The following is a 16,204-nucleotide window of genomic DNA, read 5'->3' as shown; positions in this document are numbered from 1 at the left end:
GTCGTGCCTCCTCGGCTCGTTGCAAGAAATCATCCAGGTCAGATGAATTATGGGTTTCTTCATCTAACGGCAACATAGCATCCAAAGTTGTGGATACGGCTCGGCCGAATACAAGTTCAAACGGGGCGACTCGTGTTGTTTCCTGAACGGCCGTATTATATGCGAAGGTGATGTATGGCAAAATTTCGTCCCACAGCCTATGTTCAACGTCGACATACATCGAAAGCATGTCGGTCAGTGTTCTGTTAAGGCGTTCAGTTAAACCGTTTGTCTGAGGGTGGTACGCCGTAGTTTTCCTATGATCAGTATGTGTCATTCGCAACAAGCATTTCATTAGGTCCGCAGTAAAGGCCGTTCCACGATTGGTAATAACAACTGTGGGAGCGCCATGCCTGAGCACGATATTGTGGACAAAGAATTTTGCAACTTCGACAGCCGTTGCATTGTACAGGGAATCAGTTTCTGCGTAACGGGTCAGATAGTCCGTGGCCACAACTATCCACTTTTTGCCTAAAGATGATGTTGGGAAGGGTCCAAGGAGGTCCATACCGACTTGTTGGAATGGGGCTTTTGGTGGCTCTATTGGCTGGAGGAGGCCGGCCGGTTTTACGGATGGAGTCTTGCGCCTTTGGCACTCGCGACAAGTCTTGACGTAGTGCTGCACTGATGCTAATAACTTGGGCCAGTAGTATTTCAGACGAATCCTCGCGACTGTACGGCTCACACCCATGTGTCCAGACGTCGGCTCATCGTGACAGGCATGCAAAATTTCTTCTCGCATAGAGGTGGGTACGACAAGTAAAAACTTTGTCTCGCTGTTCTCGAAGTTTCTCTTGTAGAGTACACGTCCTCGCAGACAGAACGAGGATAGCCCCCTAGAGAAAATACGCGGCAGTTGAACGTCGAGTCCCTCCAGGTGCTGTATAAGTGGAAGCAATTCCGGGTCATCTCGTTGTTGTTGAGCAATTTGTGACGCGTCAACAATGCCAAGGAACGGGAAATCCTCTTCTTCTGACACAGGTGTCTCGACGGGTGCGCGTGACAAGCAGTCGGCATCGCTGTGTTTCCTCCCGGATCGGTATACGACAGTAATGTCATACTCTTGAAGCCTAAGGCTCCATCTTGCTAGTCGTCCGGATGGATCCTTGAGATTCGCCAGCCAGCAAAGCGAATGGTGATCGCTGACTGCTCGGAATGGTCTACCATAGAGGTAGGGCCGAAATTTACATATTGCCCATATGACTGCAAGGCACTCTTTCTCGGTTGCGGAGTAGTTAGCCTCTGCTTTCGAGAGCTTACGGCTGGCATAAGCAATTACTTTCTCCTGGCCGTTATTCCACTGCACAAGTATGGCACCGAGGCCGACGTTACTCGCATCGGTATGAACTTCAGTGTCGGCTGTCTCATCAAAATGGGCAAGGATGGGAGAAGCTTGCAGGCGTTTCCTTAACTCGTCAAATGCGTCTTGTTGTTCGCTTTTCCACATGAAAGGTTGATCTTCTCTTGTTAGTATTGTAAGAGGCTCAGCAATGTTTGAAAAGTTTTCTACAAATCTTCTGTAGTATGCGCATAAACCCAAGAAACGGCGCACCGACTTTTTGTCTGTGGGTGTCGGGAACCTCGCAACAGCTGCTGTCTTTTCGGGATCTGGCCGAACGCCTTCAGCACTGATAACGTGTCCGAGAAACCGAAGTTCATCGAAGCCGAATTGACATTTTTCCGGCTTAATTGTCAAGTCTGCTGCGCGAATAGCTTCTAACACTAGTCGCAGGCGCTCTAGATGTTGGTCAAATGTGGTGGAAAATACGACCACATCATCCAAATACACTAAGCATGACTGCCATTTCAACCCTGCAAGCACAGAGTCCATCATTCGCTGGAACGTTGCGGGTGCGGAACAGAGGCCGAATGGAAGTGCTTTAAATTCGTAGAGGCCATCAGGGGTTACGAATGCTGTCTTTTCACGGTCCCGTTCATCCACCTCTATTTGCCAATATCCACTCATGAGATCCAGGGAGGAGAAAAACTTTGCACATTGGAGCCGATCTAACGTATCGTCGATACGCGGAAGGGGGTACACATCCCGCTTGGTTACGCTGTTCAGTTTACGGTAGTCGACGCAGAATCGAAGCGTGTTATCTTTTTTCTTAACCAGCACTACCGGAGACGCCCATGGACTGCTGGAAGGCTGAATAACGTCATCTGAAAGCATCTCCTCTACTTGCTTCTTGATGACCTCCCTTTCTTTTGGTGACACTCGATACGGGTGCTGGCATACCGGTCTTGTGGCGTCCTCTGTTATGATTCTGTGCTTCGTAACAGACGTGCGCCGTACCTTCGAGGACGTGGAGAAGCAGTCGGAAAAATCCTTTATCAGGGCATATATCTGTTTCTTTCGGGCTTCAGGGAGTCTCGGGTTGACGGTAATTGATCTGTCGACACTGCAGGTTCCTGGCAGGGCAGTTGACGTAGTTAGGCTGCATAGCTCGGTCGCTTCACAGAACTCGTGGAAATAGGCAATAGCTGTTCCTTGTGCGATATGTTGGAATTCATTACCGAAATTTGTAAGTGCGACATTTGCACGGCCATCGCTTAACTGAACAAGGCCCCGAGCCACGCAAATGCCTTTGTTGAAAAGGAGCTCTATGTTTCCATCTGCTATGCCTTCGCGGTCAGAAAATCTTTCATTCTCCACAAGAACCATTATACTGCAGCGTGGCGGCACAGTTACGTCATCGTCGACGACGCGCAGTGCAGCGAGACGTCGCTCCTCCGATTCTTCCACAGGTATAGCTTGTTTTGTCGAGAAAGATACACTGGACCTACGTAGGTTAATTATGGCGCCGTTAGCTTGTAGAAAATCCATTCCCAATATAAGTTCCCGTGAACATTCTGGCAGTACAATAAAGTCAGAAACGTATGTGAAGCCTTTTATCGTAAGTCTTGCGGTGCATCGGCCAAGGGGCGTAATAAGATGGCCGCCTGCCGTGCGTATCTGCGGGCCAGTCCACTTCGTCACAACTTTTTTAAGGTGCTTCGCCATCTTGAAGCTTACTACTGAATAATCAGCGCCGGTGTCGACTAAGGCATTCAGCTCGCATCCGTCTATTATCAACCGCAAATCTGACGTAATCGTTTCGTTCCTGCACCTGTAGACTGGAATTATCTCGTCACCGCACTGGAATCGCGTTGGAGGATCTTCATAACTCTGGTTATCAGCGGCCTCACCTCCACAGGTCGCTTGCTTCAGTTTTCCTGGTGTGGGCTTGGTGAACGACGCCTAGGCGATCTTGGAGACGCGCGTGGGCTAGGCGATCGGTAGCGCATGGGCGACGGTGCCCGTGGTTGATGTTGGCGAGGAGTAACGGGGCTTTGGCGCGTCGACAAGTATTCTTCTATCTCCGCTGGCCGTTCACCGTTTCGGGGGCATGGTGCGCTTAAGGGAAAACCCCTTAACCCAACTTGACGGTACGGGCAGAACCTATACAGGTGACCCGCTTCTCCGCAGTGGAAACACAGAGGCCTGCGGTCGTGGTCACGCCAGACGTCACTTTTCCGGGGCCTCTGTTCCACAAAACGAGGTGCACTACGTGCTAAAGACTGATAGGCAGCCGGTGGTTCCAGTAGACGAGGTGCACTGCGTACTGTCGATGGGTAGGGAACGGTCGTCGCAACTGCTCCACTACTGTGTACCGCGGGTTGCCTGAGTACGTCGGCGTACGTTGGGGTGCGCCGCGTCGGCTGTGGCTCACGCTCTGGAACCCGTATGACGTTCCTGAGTTCGTCCCGGACAACGTCGACGATAGATAGTGCAGCTGGAGCCTGAGGTATCTGCAACTTGTTGAGCTCTTCCCTGATCACTGACCGGACAAGCTCCCGCAGGGTTTCCAGGTCGTTTGGCAGGCCTCCAGGGATGACATGGACAGGTGCGCAGCTTGCCTCACGGTTGTATTGCCGAGCCCGCTGTTCCAGCGTCTTTTCGATGGTCGTTGCTTCACATCTGAACTCGGCGACCGTGCGCGGTGGGTTGCGGACGAGAACTGCGAAGAGTTCCTGCTTTACTCCACGCATGAGATGGCGTAGCTTCTCATCTTCACTCATGGTGGGATCAGCACGCTTGAACAGGCGGGACATGTCCTCGATGTACATCGCCACGTTCTCGTTTGTGAGCTGGTTCCTGGCTTGAAGTGCGATTTCCGCCTTTTCTTTACGATCCGTGCTGGCGTACGTTGCAAGCAGTTGTCGTCGAAATTCCTCCCAAGAGGTCAAAGAGGGTTCGTGGTTTTCATACCACGTTTTTGCGAAGTCTTCCAACGCGAAATACACGTTACGGAGCTTCTGTCTTTCATTCCATTCATTAAAGCTCGCCACTCTCTCGAACAGTTCCAACCAATCTTCCACGTCTTCGAACGAGTCACCATGGAATGTTGGCGGCTTGCGAGGTTGGCTTACGACTAGCTGTGCCGGTGTTACCTGGGTATTCATTGTGGCGGCGTCCGTTGTGGGAGTTTCTCTTGGCAAGAAGAGAAGAGGGCCAAATTCAGGCGAGTCACCACGAAGACGGCGGCTGGTCCGCTGGTGTACAGGTGTCAGTTCCACGGGATGGACTCGCGGGTTGTCGGGGCTACGCTGACTTTCGTTCGTGGGGCTTCGACTCATACCCCGCACCTCCACCAGAAATGTAACGATGTTAGTAAAACAAGGATATTTATTAAAGGCGAACTTGTGCCCACTAGTAAAAGTCACTGAGATCGTGCAGAAATCCGCGGCAGTCGAGTTCTCAAGCTGGGCTCGAACCGTCTTTCTCTTCTCTTCGCGTGACACCTCGTGCGCGTGGCGCATGCGAGCCGGGTCCAACTGGCTGCCCGTGCCACGAATATCGCTGCCTGTTGTTGCTGAACAACGCCACTGTACGGCGTGCACAGTGCCCAGTGCAAACGGCGCGCAACTTGAATGTCACCAAGTTTGTCGTGGCAATATATATATATATATATATATATATAGTTATGGCTGAGATAATCAATCTGCCCTCGGTAGTAAAATGAAGGAGAAGAGTACGACATACTTTCAATAAGCACAGTATATTTAACTGACATTTCGGCTGGTGGACCAGCCTCGTTCCGGCTGTTCCACCAGCCGAAATGTCAGTCAAATATACTGTGCTTCTAGAACGTATGTCGTACTCCTCTCCTTCATTATATATATATATATATATATATATATATATATATATATATATATATATATATATATATATAAATTTTGCGTTGCTTTTAAGAAGCAGTTCGCGTAACCCAACACGGGGGTTGTGCATAGGAATGATGCGCTATCGGCGCAGCGTCGGGCGCGTAACTGTCTTATTAAAGGCTCACGGAATTGCTGCTCAATCGGTGCTCTGGATTTGTGTTTGATAGAGTTGCACAGAATGAACCTACCTTCGCGAAACGGCGAAGAAGGCCGATTCGCCGCCAGAACTTCAGTGCCAGGGGACTCGAGAGGCGGAGTGCGTTTTCGTTGTCACCGTTTCTTCGATCTGGGAGAGACCCGAGATTTATTCGAACAAGTGCATAACTAGCCTCTTTCTTAAAAAAAAAGAAGCACATTGTGTGCATAGGGAGAAGTTACCTATTTGCACTAGTGCATTAATGAAAAAAAAAAAACCACATCCACTTCCATCGTGCCACAAGTAGTTGAGCTTCCTTTTACTTTCCAAGTGCTCATTGCAACATTTGTTTGTAGTAATAATAATGATATACTAGGGGCTTAACTGATAGAAAACTCGGTTATTCCAGAAGCGACTGGTATTCTGCCATTGTGGACAAAACGAACGGGAACAGAGCAGCTCAAACGCGAAAAAAATACAATGGCACCGTTTGTCAATTTCGTGATCGGATGCGAATCGCTTTTCCGTACGAATCACTGAGTATCGCTCATCGAATATGCAATCACCCGCTTAAACGCGTCCCCTCATCTGACGATTTTTGAATCTTGCCTTCCTGGTTTGAAGTTTTCCATACGGCTTCTGTCAGCCCACGCTTCTGTACGCACCAGTGTATCTTGTAAAGTAACAATTCTTAGTGGATTGGTAGTAGTAGTAGTAGTAGTAGTAGTAGTAGTAGTAGTAGTAGTAGTAGTAGTAGTAGTAGTAGTAGTAGTAGTAGTAGGTTGTTTATGAAGTAGCGAAAACTAGAACGAGGAAGAAAAGAAACTTCCACCGGCTGAACTGTCGTAGTTTGAATGGCGGTCAGCAGCGGGAGAGGTAGCATGGTAGGGAAGGACAAGGACATAGAATAGTTGAGGATAAAGAAAAGGACTGTTTACCTGTATACTACATCTCAACAGTTCATTCTCGAAATGAGTGATTGTATATCTCGTTAAATCGCTGATCGTGTGTTCGAAATTATTCTGATAGCGCCAAGAATACCGCAAATTCTAATTCCTACAATTATAAAACTTCTACCTCACCCTGACTTACATTTTCGTTTGAGTTTTTTTTCTTCTCTCCCTCTTCCCATTAACCTTTAAGCGCCAGCTTCTTGGCTAATCCCCGTAGTGGGTGAGTGCCCCAAGCGAAGGAACAAGGAAGCAAGCAAACAGTTCCATGCAGTGCAGGTAAGGCTAGGGCTTGTGTCGCGGGCGATCAGTAACGAGGGCTGGTTGCGCATTCCAGGGAAGGGAGGAGGAGAGCTTCTCATTGTATAACACTAATTCTCCCGTGGAACGTCCATTCAGTGGCCGTCACCCGCCGTGGTTGCTCAGTGGCTATGGTGTTGGGCTGCTGAGCACGAGGTCGCGGGATCGAATCCCGGCCACGGCGGCCGCATTTCGATGGGGGCGAAATGCAAAAACACCCGTGTGCTTAGATTTAGGTGCACGTTAAAGAACCCCAGGTGGTCAAAATTTCCGGAGTCCTCCACTACGGCGTGCCTCATAATCAGAAAGTGGTTTTGGCACGTAAAACCCCAAATATTATTATTATTATTATCAGTGGCTGTCGCGCGGAGGGCGATTAGAGGCGGACGTTGATAGAGCCGATTCTTATTCATGGTTGGCGGACGCGAACCATAGCTTTCGGGGCACTGTACTGAATTATGAATTTGAGTATCCATACGTTACACGTCGAGTCTGAGTGACACCCCGCAAAAGTTGCACGAGTGGTCATGACAGATGTGTGAATATATATATATATATATATATATATATATATATATATATATATATATATATATATATAGGAGTTTTCTTCAAAGTGCAGCACGCAGGACCCGACGTAACATACGCAGGAAAGACGACGAACTTTTTGGAAGGCTTCTTTTACTTAACGTTTTCGGCTGGTGGACCAGCCTTCGTCAGAGTACAGTGCTCTGACGAAGGCTGGTCCACCAGCCGAAAACGTTAAGTAAAAGAAGTCTTCCAAAAAGTTCGTCGTCTCGTTCCTGCGTGTGTATATATATATATATATATATATATATATATATATATATATATATATATATATATATATGGAGAGAGAGAGAGGGGCTCTAATAGCAGGAAGGCGGAGAGGTCGGCTTGAGTGAAGTGTGCCTCTGTTCTTCCTCCATGCTGGGGCCCTTCCCCAGAACCCTTGTTTGGCGGAGCTACAGAGGCGACATGAGAGGAGCACTCACCGAAAACGAGGCTGAGTGCGAGTCCGAGGAGCACGGTTGAGAAGGCGGCAACGAGGCAGCACCAGAAGGGAGAGACGCGATACATGGGGAACACCTCCGACCTGCGTGACGGCACAGGCAACGAGTCGGCAAGCGCTTTCTGGATGATCACTCGTGGCGAACGCGGATGCAGATAATTGCGTCCTATATCAAACCACGGGCCACCGCCGTGGATGAAAGTAATAGTACTGTAAGCAAAAGTGAAATAATGTAAGCAGAGGGAGTAAGTATGTAAGTAAATTAAGTATAAAGTAAGTAAACTAAAGTCACTACGTATGCAAGTAATTAGGTACGTAGAGTAAATAAAGCAAGCAACTGAAGTAGATTAACTGTGTAAGTAAAATAAGTAAATTAAGGAAGTAAATTGTGCAGAGTGAGCAAATAAGTAAGTGAAAGTAAAGGAAGCAATAAGAGTAATATATTAAAGGAAGTAATTAAAGAAGGAAAGCAAGTAAAGTGACTATAAAGTAAGTGCTAAGTAAAGCAGGTAAGTAAGCAAAATGAGTAAGTAAAGCATTTAAGTGATACGTAGGGAAGTGAAGAAGGAAAAGTAAAAGCAAACGAAAACTAAATTAAAATAAAGGAAGTAAAGTGCTCAAGCAAATAAGTGAGTAAATGTAACAAGTAAATGTAAGCAAGAAAGTAAAAGAATAAGTAAATGTAATGTAAGTAAAATAAAGTAAAATAACTAAGTAGAGTAACTAAATTAAGTAAGACAATTTAAAGCAAATAAGATAAGTAAGGAAAGCAAGTAAAGGAAGTTATGCACTGAGTAAAGTAGGTAAGTAACATAATTAAATAAGTAAACAAAGCAAGTAAAGGTCGTTAAGTAAAAGTAACAAATTAAGTAAAGTAAGATAAATGTGTAAAGTAAGTAAGAAGTCAACGTAAGGTAGGTAAGCAAAGAAGGAAACGTAAAAGTAAAAGCTAAAGAAAAATATTGTATGTGAAGGTAAGTAAGTAAAAGTAAGCAAGTAAAAGTAAAGTAAGGAAAAGTAATGTAATGTATGTAGGTAAAAAGTGATAGGCAAGCAAGTAAATTAGCAAAGGAATACGTAAAAGTAAGTAAAACGGGAAAGTATGTAAATTGAGCAAGTAAAATAAGTCCGTGCAGCTGCTTGAGCAGAATATAAAACCGTTCTCATTTTTATGCGTAAGAGCGTGTCGCCTTATTCTCATTTCGAGCACGCGAAATCGTGTTCAGACAGCAGCCTAACTGCTTGTCCCTTGTCAAAGGACAAGGAAATTCATTGTTATTACAGATTATAGTTTGTAAAATATACTTGGATTTATTGCAGGGCTGTGTTCGAAAACAAAATATTGTATTTGTTTTCTTGTGTGTCAGTCTGCGAATGGAAGTCGCTATCTCGTGCGGAGCTCCGAAGCACCATGCCAGCCACAGTGGCAAGCGCGTCATTGTTGCGGAGTAAGAAACAAGGATGAAACACTGTATAACGCGGAGTCTCACACTTTGACGTCTCTAGGCGGCGCCACTTCGCCCAGGGTAGTGGAATTTGCGGGACACCCGTCCAGGCCGTACTGCATCCGGGGCGGTGCGAGGCGAGAGAAGAACCGGCCGGCCGTCTGCCATATCTGCACCACGAAGACTCCCAGGGCTGCCGTGGCCGTGCCCTGCCGTAGAAGTGCAGAGGAGGTTGAAATATGCGTATGCTAATAACGGGAATTTAAACAAAGTGCAAAGCAGCAACAGCCTATTACCACACTAAGACACGCTTGCCAGGCCCAGAATGTGCCATGCAGTGCCTGTGAGCGTCCTTGTTTGCTTTGTTGTGATAGCAATTATATGGACACTCCATGTGCATTTCTGCCGTCGCTGTGATGTTCCGCATAAAGTACACGGGCGATAACATCGCTGCACGCTGTATGTGGAGTGAAAGCGTGCTAGGGTGAGCCGATGATGGCGGCTCGGTCTCGTGTGCGCAGGGGAGGAAAGTGGGAGGAAGCGCGCCGTCTTCCGTCGCGTGCAAGACACCGGTGGGGCGAGGGCGTTGTACTCCGGTGACTGCTGCGTATGGCGTGGCCGCGCGGACCCTATCTCGAAAGCGATCTGCGACGGGGAAAGAGTGCGCCGAGGGCTGATAGCTTAGTGTGCGCCGTGTTTTCGCCGCTTAGTTTCGCGTTGAAGCGAGAGGCAGCGCGAAGGCCGATTCGCTCGCTGCTGCTGCCGTGCTTCCTCGCTCCAGCGTTTTGACAGTGCGCTTCCGCGGTCATCGAGTGAGATGTGTTCACGTTTGCTTGTGCGCGCGTGACACCATGCTTGCTAATTTAGTTAGTAAGCGAATGTTTACAAGTTTATAAGGCCGATAAAGCTACCATCCTGACCTTGTATAGGTGTCTACTAATTTTCTATCGCAGTCGATGCTTCGCCTGTCGGGCAAAACTGAATGTTTTGTCTAGTTCTTGCGGTGGCAGATCATGTACAATACTTACAAGTGCACTTGTTTATTCTTTCTGAGGACTGTATTTCGCACGCTAACAGCTTAACGTACGTTATCGTTTAGCGCACGACGCGCTTGGGTCTTGGAACTTACTTGAATGTTATCGTTGATTCAGTCTGTTGTCTATGTTTTCGCCGAACCTTGTGTAATCAGACTGCGTGCGCGACGCGAATAGCGTTGTACTTTACGTAAGGTATGCGTGCACCAGCGATTACGCTGGAATCTTTGACGAGTCCTATGCATACATAAAAGCCTACGCGCTTGACCTGCACATCAAAATTCGACGATCGCCGACTTTGCTCGCGGCTGTCGCTGTGCTTTGAATGTTACTTGATTTTGTGGGTCAATGTCCGCCTAATGAAAAGTTAGTTTTGTGATTCACACAGGTTTCTTTACCGCCGCTACGACGCGACAATACTGCGTGTGATGCAGAGACACGCTTCTTTTTTTTGGCATTACCAATATAGGCTACGTTTACGGGAGGATCCAGGTATGAGTTTATATGTAAAAGTACCTAATATGTGTCATATAACTGTTGTGTCTAATTTATCAGGAAGGCTCTGGTTCTCCTCAAGCTACGAATGTCACTTTTCTTCCGAGCCTATCGCCATCACTGTCACGAAAATAGACTTGAAACTTGAAAAGTCAATTGCGCCGACCCCAGGATTGGCCTATGCATCTTACAAGACAGAGGCTGTTTAAGCACCAACTGCCCGCAGAAGGAAGCAGTAAACAGTAAAACTGCATCCTAAAGCGCAAAAAAAAAACGGTGTCCGCACACCAACATCACGACAAAAGTTACTATGCATCGTAATTAAGCTACGAAAATCGCCGTGGTCGGTACAGTATGGCAAGATTTTCTCAACGCATCTTACAACCGTGTTTTTGCTAGCTTCAGCTGGCGCTCTCGCGTCACCGTTATATAAGGGGCGTTATATGCGACCGCACGCAGCCTGAGTATGATAGGGCATTAATTGATTTTTCCTGGGGTCTTACGTCCCAAAAAAACCACAATCTCATTGTGAGGCACGACGTAGTGCCTCAGTGCCTCCGGATTAATTTTGACCATGTGGAGATCCTCAACGTGCCCTCGATGCACGGGACACGGCAGCGTTTTCGCATTTCGTTTCGTCGGGTGCGTTTTCGCAATACAGGACTTATTCATCGTTGTATGTTTACACTGTCGAGCGCTCGGCGACGCTGATCATTATTTGTTACGAGTGCCGTTAATGGGGCACAGAGAGTAAAGAATTGCTACGTATTACGAATAAACCGATGCGTAGAACGGCCGCGCGCACAAGCGCTAGCGAAATCGTTTTTCCGCGAGCACATTGAATCTTTTGGAGAAAGTTGTGTCGGCCCATCCTCAAATTCGCCTGTGAGTCAGTGCTGTATAGAGCGAACGATGGGCCCTGTTAGCTGGCGAAGTCGGATGCGCGGTGCGCCCTGTTCAACCCCGTCCTCCGGTATTGCTTGTATGCGTTGTGACGGGGTTCAGACGCCGTAACATAGCTGATCAAGAAGCGCTCAGGTAATTGGGCCATTTTCGTAATTGTAAAGCTAGCTTCCCTGCGAGGCAGTTTGTTGCCAGGCATAGTCTCTCTCTCTCTTTTTTTTTTTTAACCAGCTCTCGTTATACGAGCACCATTTTCCTCTTCTTATGACATGGAAATTGTAAACGCGGCTCTTGTGATGAAACCGTGCGTGAGAGACAAGCCCCACCGTATGCTGCCCTAGTACTCCATCTTTGGTGTTGGGCTGCTGAGCACGAGGTCGCGGGATCGAATCCCGGCCATGGCGGCCGCATTTCGATGGGGGCGAAATGCGAAAACACCCGTGTGCTTAGATTTAGGTGCACGTTAAAGATCCCCAGGTGGCCGAAATTTCCGGAGTCCTCCACTACGGCGTGCCTCATAATCAGAAAGTGGTTTTGGCACGTAAAACCCCATAATTTAATTTAGTACTCCATCTTTGTTGGAACGGTGACTGGTGCCGCCATTGTAGTTTGGCGAATGAGCCGTGCAGCGAAGCGCAGTTGGAGATTAGGAACATGGACCGTCTTTGCAAGGCTATTTGTCCGCTGGCAGTTAAAGCCACAATTCCCCGTAACTATGCGCATATAGCGAACAATTTCCTCGTAGCCTGCGATTCATTAGAATTTAAAAGCGCGTTCGTCGCGCTCGCGAAGCGTAATTGTGGCGAACTGGCGAAAACAACAGGAGCACAAAGCGCGATCGTTCGAATACGCTCACCTTCGCGTTTGCCCATGGAAACAGAAAAGCCAGGATCATGATTGCGGAGAAGGGGCCCGACGCTGCCGCGTACAGAGCGATGAAGAACTGCGGCGAGAAACACGGGACCGCACGGAGCGGTCGGAATTCCAGCTTTGTTCTACAGACTCAAATTAAGTCTCCGAAGTATAGTCGAGATAAGAGTGCAGTAAAGATAAGCAAGAGGCGTTTAGAGTATTGGCGAAAAAGGAGCAGGGAAGAGATTGATGCGACCGGATCCGTTACAGGCATAGGTAGCGGTACAAGGCAGATAGAGATGTTTTGAGGAAGAAAAAAAAAAGATTAGGGAGATGCATACAAAAGTGCTAGTTTCAAAGGCATGTATGACACCCTAATTAACTCAAGCAGGCTAGGTGACTATTTGTCACCGCCTCGTTTCAAAGAGCATGTCAGTAAACCGTCATCATCATCGCTATCATGTTATATGTAATTGCCAACGCTTCAAGTTCGCACTCACCCTTGCTGCAGAACTGACATAGGGCACAAGCAGAGCGACGAGTGTCATGATCGTTCCACTTGCCGCAGCTACGTAAAAAGAAACAATAATGTGCAAGACTCTTCCATCTCTAAATCAAAGTTCAAGGTCGAACCACTTGTGCGTTGGCTTCGCTCAAGATGGACTGCGCAGTTACGCAAGGTCGAAGAGGTTGTCATTCACCTGAAAGCCGCACATAGCGGGTTCTGTTCCTGAGCGCGAAATATCAGAATCGACCAGCGGCCGCGGCGGCCTCTTTCTATAATGTGAACGCGATGCGAAGGCGATCGTATGCTGGCATTTCGGGTCAGTTTAACCGCACCAGACGACCGAGAACGATCCGCAGTTCAGCAAGAAATGTCGCCCGCGAAGCCTAACCATGGTTTTGGGGCGTGAACCCACATTTATTAAGAACTAATGTGGTTGAAGACGCATAGCACGAAGTAGTTTACCGGCGATTCGCGCCACGAGACCACGGACAAAGGAACGTGGGCAAGAAGCGAGAGGAATGAAGGAAACCGAGTCATGGTTAGTTTTTAGTTACACAACAGCATCGCGCAAACTGACAAGGAAGCCAGAGAAAGTGTAGCGGAAATCAACTGTTGTGATTGTTTAAAATGCCGAAACAACGAGGAAAAGTAAGATGAAAGTGGACCAAAAGACAACTACAGCAGCAGGCGGGAGTGACAGTGACAGTGACAAGAACTTTATTAGAGTGTCCTGAGGAACTTGATTAGGGGGCAACCGAAGGCTCCCCGATCAAGTTGGTGGCTCCACCCACGACGGGACAGGGAGATGGTGACTCTCCGCGACGTCGCGGGCCCTCTGGACGGCCTGTAGTTGGCTTGTGAAATCCGAGCTCTTCAGCAAGGCGTCCCACTTGGACTCGTTATGAAAGTCGGAGCCCGCGTTGTACGGGCACAGCCAGAGCATGTGGTCGAAGGAGCAGCACGCGTGACCGCATTTGGAGCACGATTGCGGAAAGTTCGGGTCTATCCAACTAAGCGCTCTCGGGGTGAGGTACGATCTCGTCTGTAAAAGCCTGAAAGTAACAGCCTGAGCCCTGTTCAGTTTCGGACTGGGGGGAGGGAATTTTCTCCTGCTGTGTCTGTAATGTGACGTAATTTCGTGAAAGGTTGTAAGTTTATCTTTGAAGGGGCAATCCTGCGGGAGAGCCGGACTGCAAGCTCTGGCGCGGTTCGTGAATTCACGCGCCAGGCAGTTGGCCCGCTCGTTAGGGTTGCAACCCGCTCGGTTAGTTGCATCGTCCATGTGTGCCGGGAACCATGCTATGGTGATATGACCTGCAGTTTCTTCTCGCGTATTAATACTAAAGCATCTGTTAACGATGTCGGCTGCGTGTTTACAAACTAGAGCGGACGAGAAAGCCCTTACCGCCGTGCGCGAGTCGGAGAAAATGGACGCCGGGCCTTTTGCGGCTTGAAGAGCCAAGGCTATCGCGGTTTCCTCCGCCTCGTTCGCGTGTTTGGCGTAGATTGATGCGGCGCTGATAAGCGTTCCGCGCGCGTCAACGACCGTGATTGCAAACTTGTCTTCGCTGCCATATTTGGCGGCGTCAACGAAGAATGCATCTGCCCCGTAAGGATCTATTCGTCGAAGGATGGCTCTAGCCCGCGCTCCTCTGCGACCTTCGTTATATATTGGGTGGATGTTCCTCGGCACGGGCTCGACCTTTATACCTTCACGGGCTAATTTAGACAGGGGCTGTCGGTTGAGCAGTGCCTGTATAGGGAGTTGACCAGCTTCATCAAGAATTTTGATTCCCGGCTTAGTTGACGAAAGCCTGGAGATCTGTGCAATAAACTGTGCTTCAATTAATTCGTCTGTGGTATTGTGAATTCCGAGTTCAAGTAGTTTTAATGTGCTAGCGGATTGTGGAATACCGAGTATTCTTTTGACGCCGGACCTGATGAGTGTGTCGAGTTTGTTCTTTTCAATTTTGCTTCACTTGAGGTACGGTGCCGTGTAAGTAATGTGACTGATAAAGAAAGCTTGGAAGACCCTGAGTAGGTTGTCCTCCTTGAGTCCCCCCCTTTTGCTTGCGATTCTAGTTATGAGTCTTAGTATGTTTTTCGCCTGCGCGCTCAGCTTGTCCTCCTTGAGTCCCCCCCTTTTGCTTGCGATTCTAGTTATGAGTCTTAGTATGTTTTTCGCCTGCGCGCTCAGCTTGTTTAGAGCTTCTGCATTACAGCCTTTGGCGTTGATTAGAAGTCCTAAAATTTTGATGGAGTTCACCCTCGGAATGGGGTGCCCTTCTCGTGTTGTAATTTCGACTGGCAGCGTTTCCAGAGGCTCGAGGTTCCTAACGCCCTGCCTCGACTGTCTGTAGAGGAGGAGTTCGGATTTGGTCGGTGACAGCTTGAGACCCGTGCTTGTAAGAAATTCTTCCGTTACATCTAAGGCTGCCTGGAGAGATTGCTCAAGATCGGCCAAAGATCCCCCCGGGGACCAGATTGTGATATCGTCTGCATAGATTGCGTGGCCTATTTTTGGAAGTGCGGCCAGCTTTTCAGAGAGTTTATGCATGGCGATATTAAAGAGTAGCGGGGATAGGACCGAGCCCTGAGGGGTTCCGCAGTTGCCCAGTTCGTACGGACCGCCCGAGATCGTGCCCAGTCGAAGGAACGCTTTCCTTTCCGATAGGAACGAGAGAGTGAAATTAAAGAATTTCCGCCCTAGGTTGAGATGGGAAATTTCGTTCAAGATGTGTTCGTGAGCCACCTTGTCAAAGGCCTTAGCGAGGTCGAGTGCAATGATACCTCGTACGTCCCGCGTCTCGTTATCGAATATAGATCTTTTCAGGAGGAGCATTGCGTCCTGTGTGGAGAGTCCCTTTCTAAAACCTATTAGATTATGCCTAAACAGTTCGTGGTTTTCCACGTGTTCGACGATTCGATTGTGTATTGTATGTTCTGCCACTTTGCAAATGCACGGTGTTAGAGAGATGGGACGCAGGTTATTTATGTGCGGAGGTTTCCCCGGTTTGGCGATGAGCACCACTTTGGCGGTGCGCCATTCCGACGGGACCTGCCCCGAGCTCCACACCTCGTTTATCTCTGCCGTTAGGATTTCGATGGCCTTGTCGTCCAGGTTCCGGAGGAGCTTGTTGGTGACCCCGTCTGGCCCTGGGGCCGATCTTCCATTTAGGTTGAAGAGTACGTCTCTGATTTCTGGAACCGTAAAAGGTTCGTCTAATTCTGGCCTGTCTAGCCTCGTGTAAGCCGCTCTCGCGCTTATGCCTTGCGAATCTCCTTCCTTGACGGGTAGGTA

General features: G+C 48.4%; 2 protein-coding genes across 3 annotated transcripts in view; one reads left to right on the top strand and one right to left on the bottom strand.

Annotated features, from left to right (window-relative positions):
• The window catches only part of LOC135896573 (putative sodium-dependent multivitamin transporter), a 51,883-nt gene that overhangs the window by 1,507 nt on the left and 34,172 nt on the right, over positions 1-16,204 (bottom strand). Inside the window, exons 11-15 of the mRNA XM_070525854.1 lie at positions 12,896-12,963; positions 12,400-12,486; positions 9,157-9,320; positions 7,650-7,750; positions 5,436-5,533 (exon numbers count right to left, since the gene is read on the bottom strand). Coding sequence (XP_070381955.1) covers positions 5,436-5,533; positions 7,650-7,750; positions 9,157-9,320; positions 12,400-12,486; positions 12,896-12,963 — 518 coding nt within the window. The remainder of the gene's footprint in view (positions 1-5,435; positions 5,534-7,649; positions 7,751-9,156; positions 9,321-12,399; positions 12,487-12,895; positions 12,964-16,204) is intronic.
• LOC135896569 (heat shock protein 68-like) overlaps positions 1-16,204 on the top strand; it is a 95,061-nt gene that overhangs the window by 72,209 nt on the left and 6,648 nt on the right. The gene's annotated exons all lie outside the window — the stretch shown is intronic.

This window comes from Dermacentor albipictus, chromosome 9 (assembly GCF_038994185.2).
Source record: "Dermacentor albipictus isolate Rhodes 1998 colony chromosome 9, USDA_Dalb.pri_finalv2, whole genome shotgun sequence".
Taxonomy (NCBI): domain Eukaryota; kingdom Metazoa; phylum Arthropoda; class Arachnida; order Ixodida; family Ixodidae; genus Dermacentor; species Dermacentor albipictus.
This window is presented reverse-complemented; position numbering and strand designations above follow the sequence as displayed.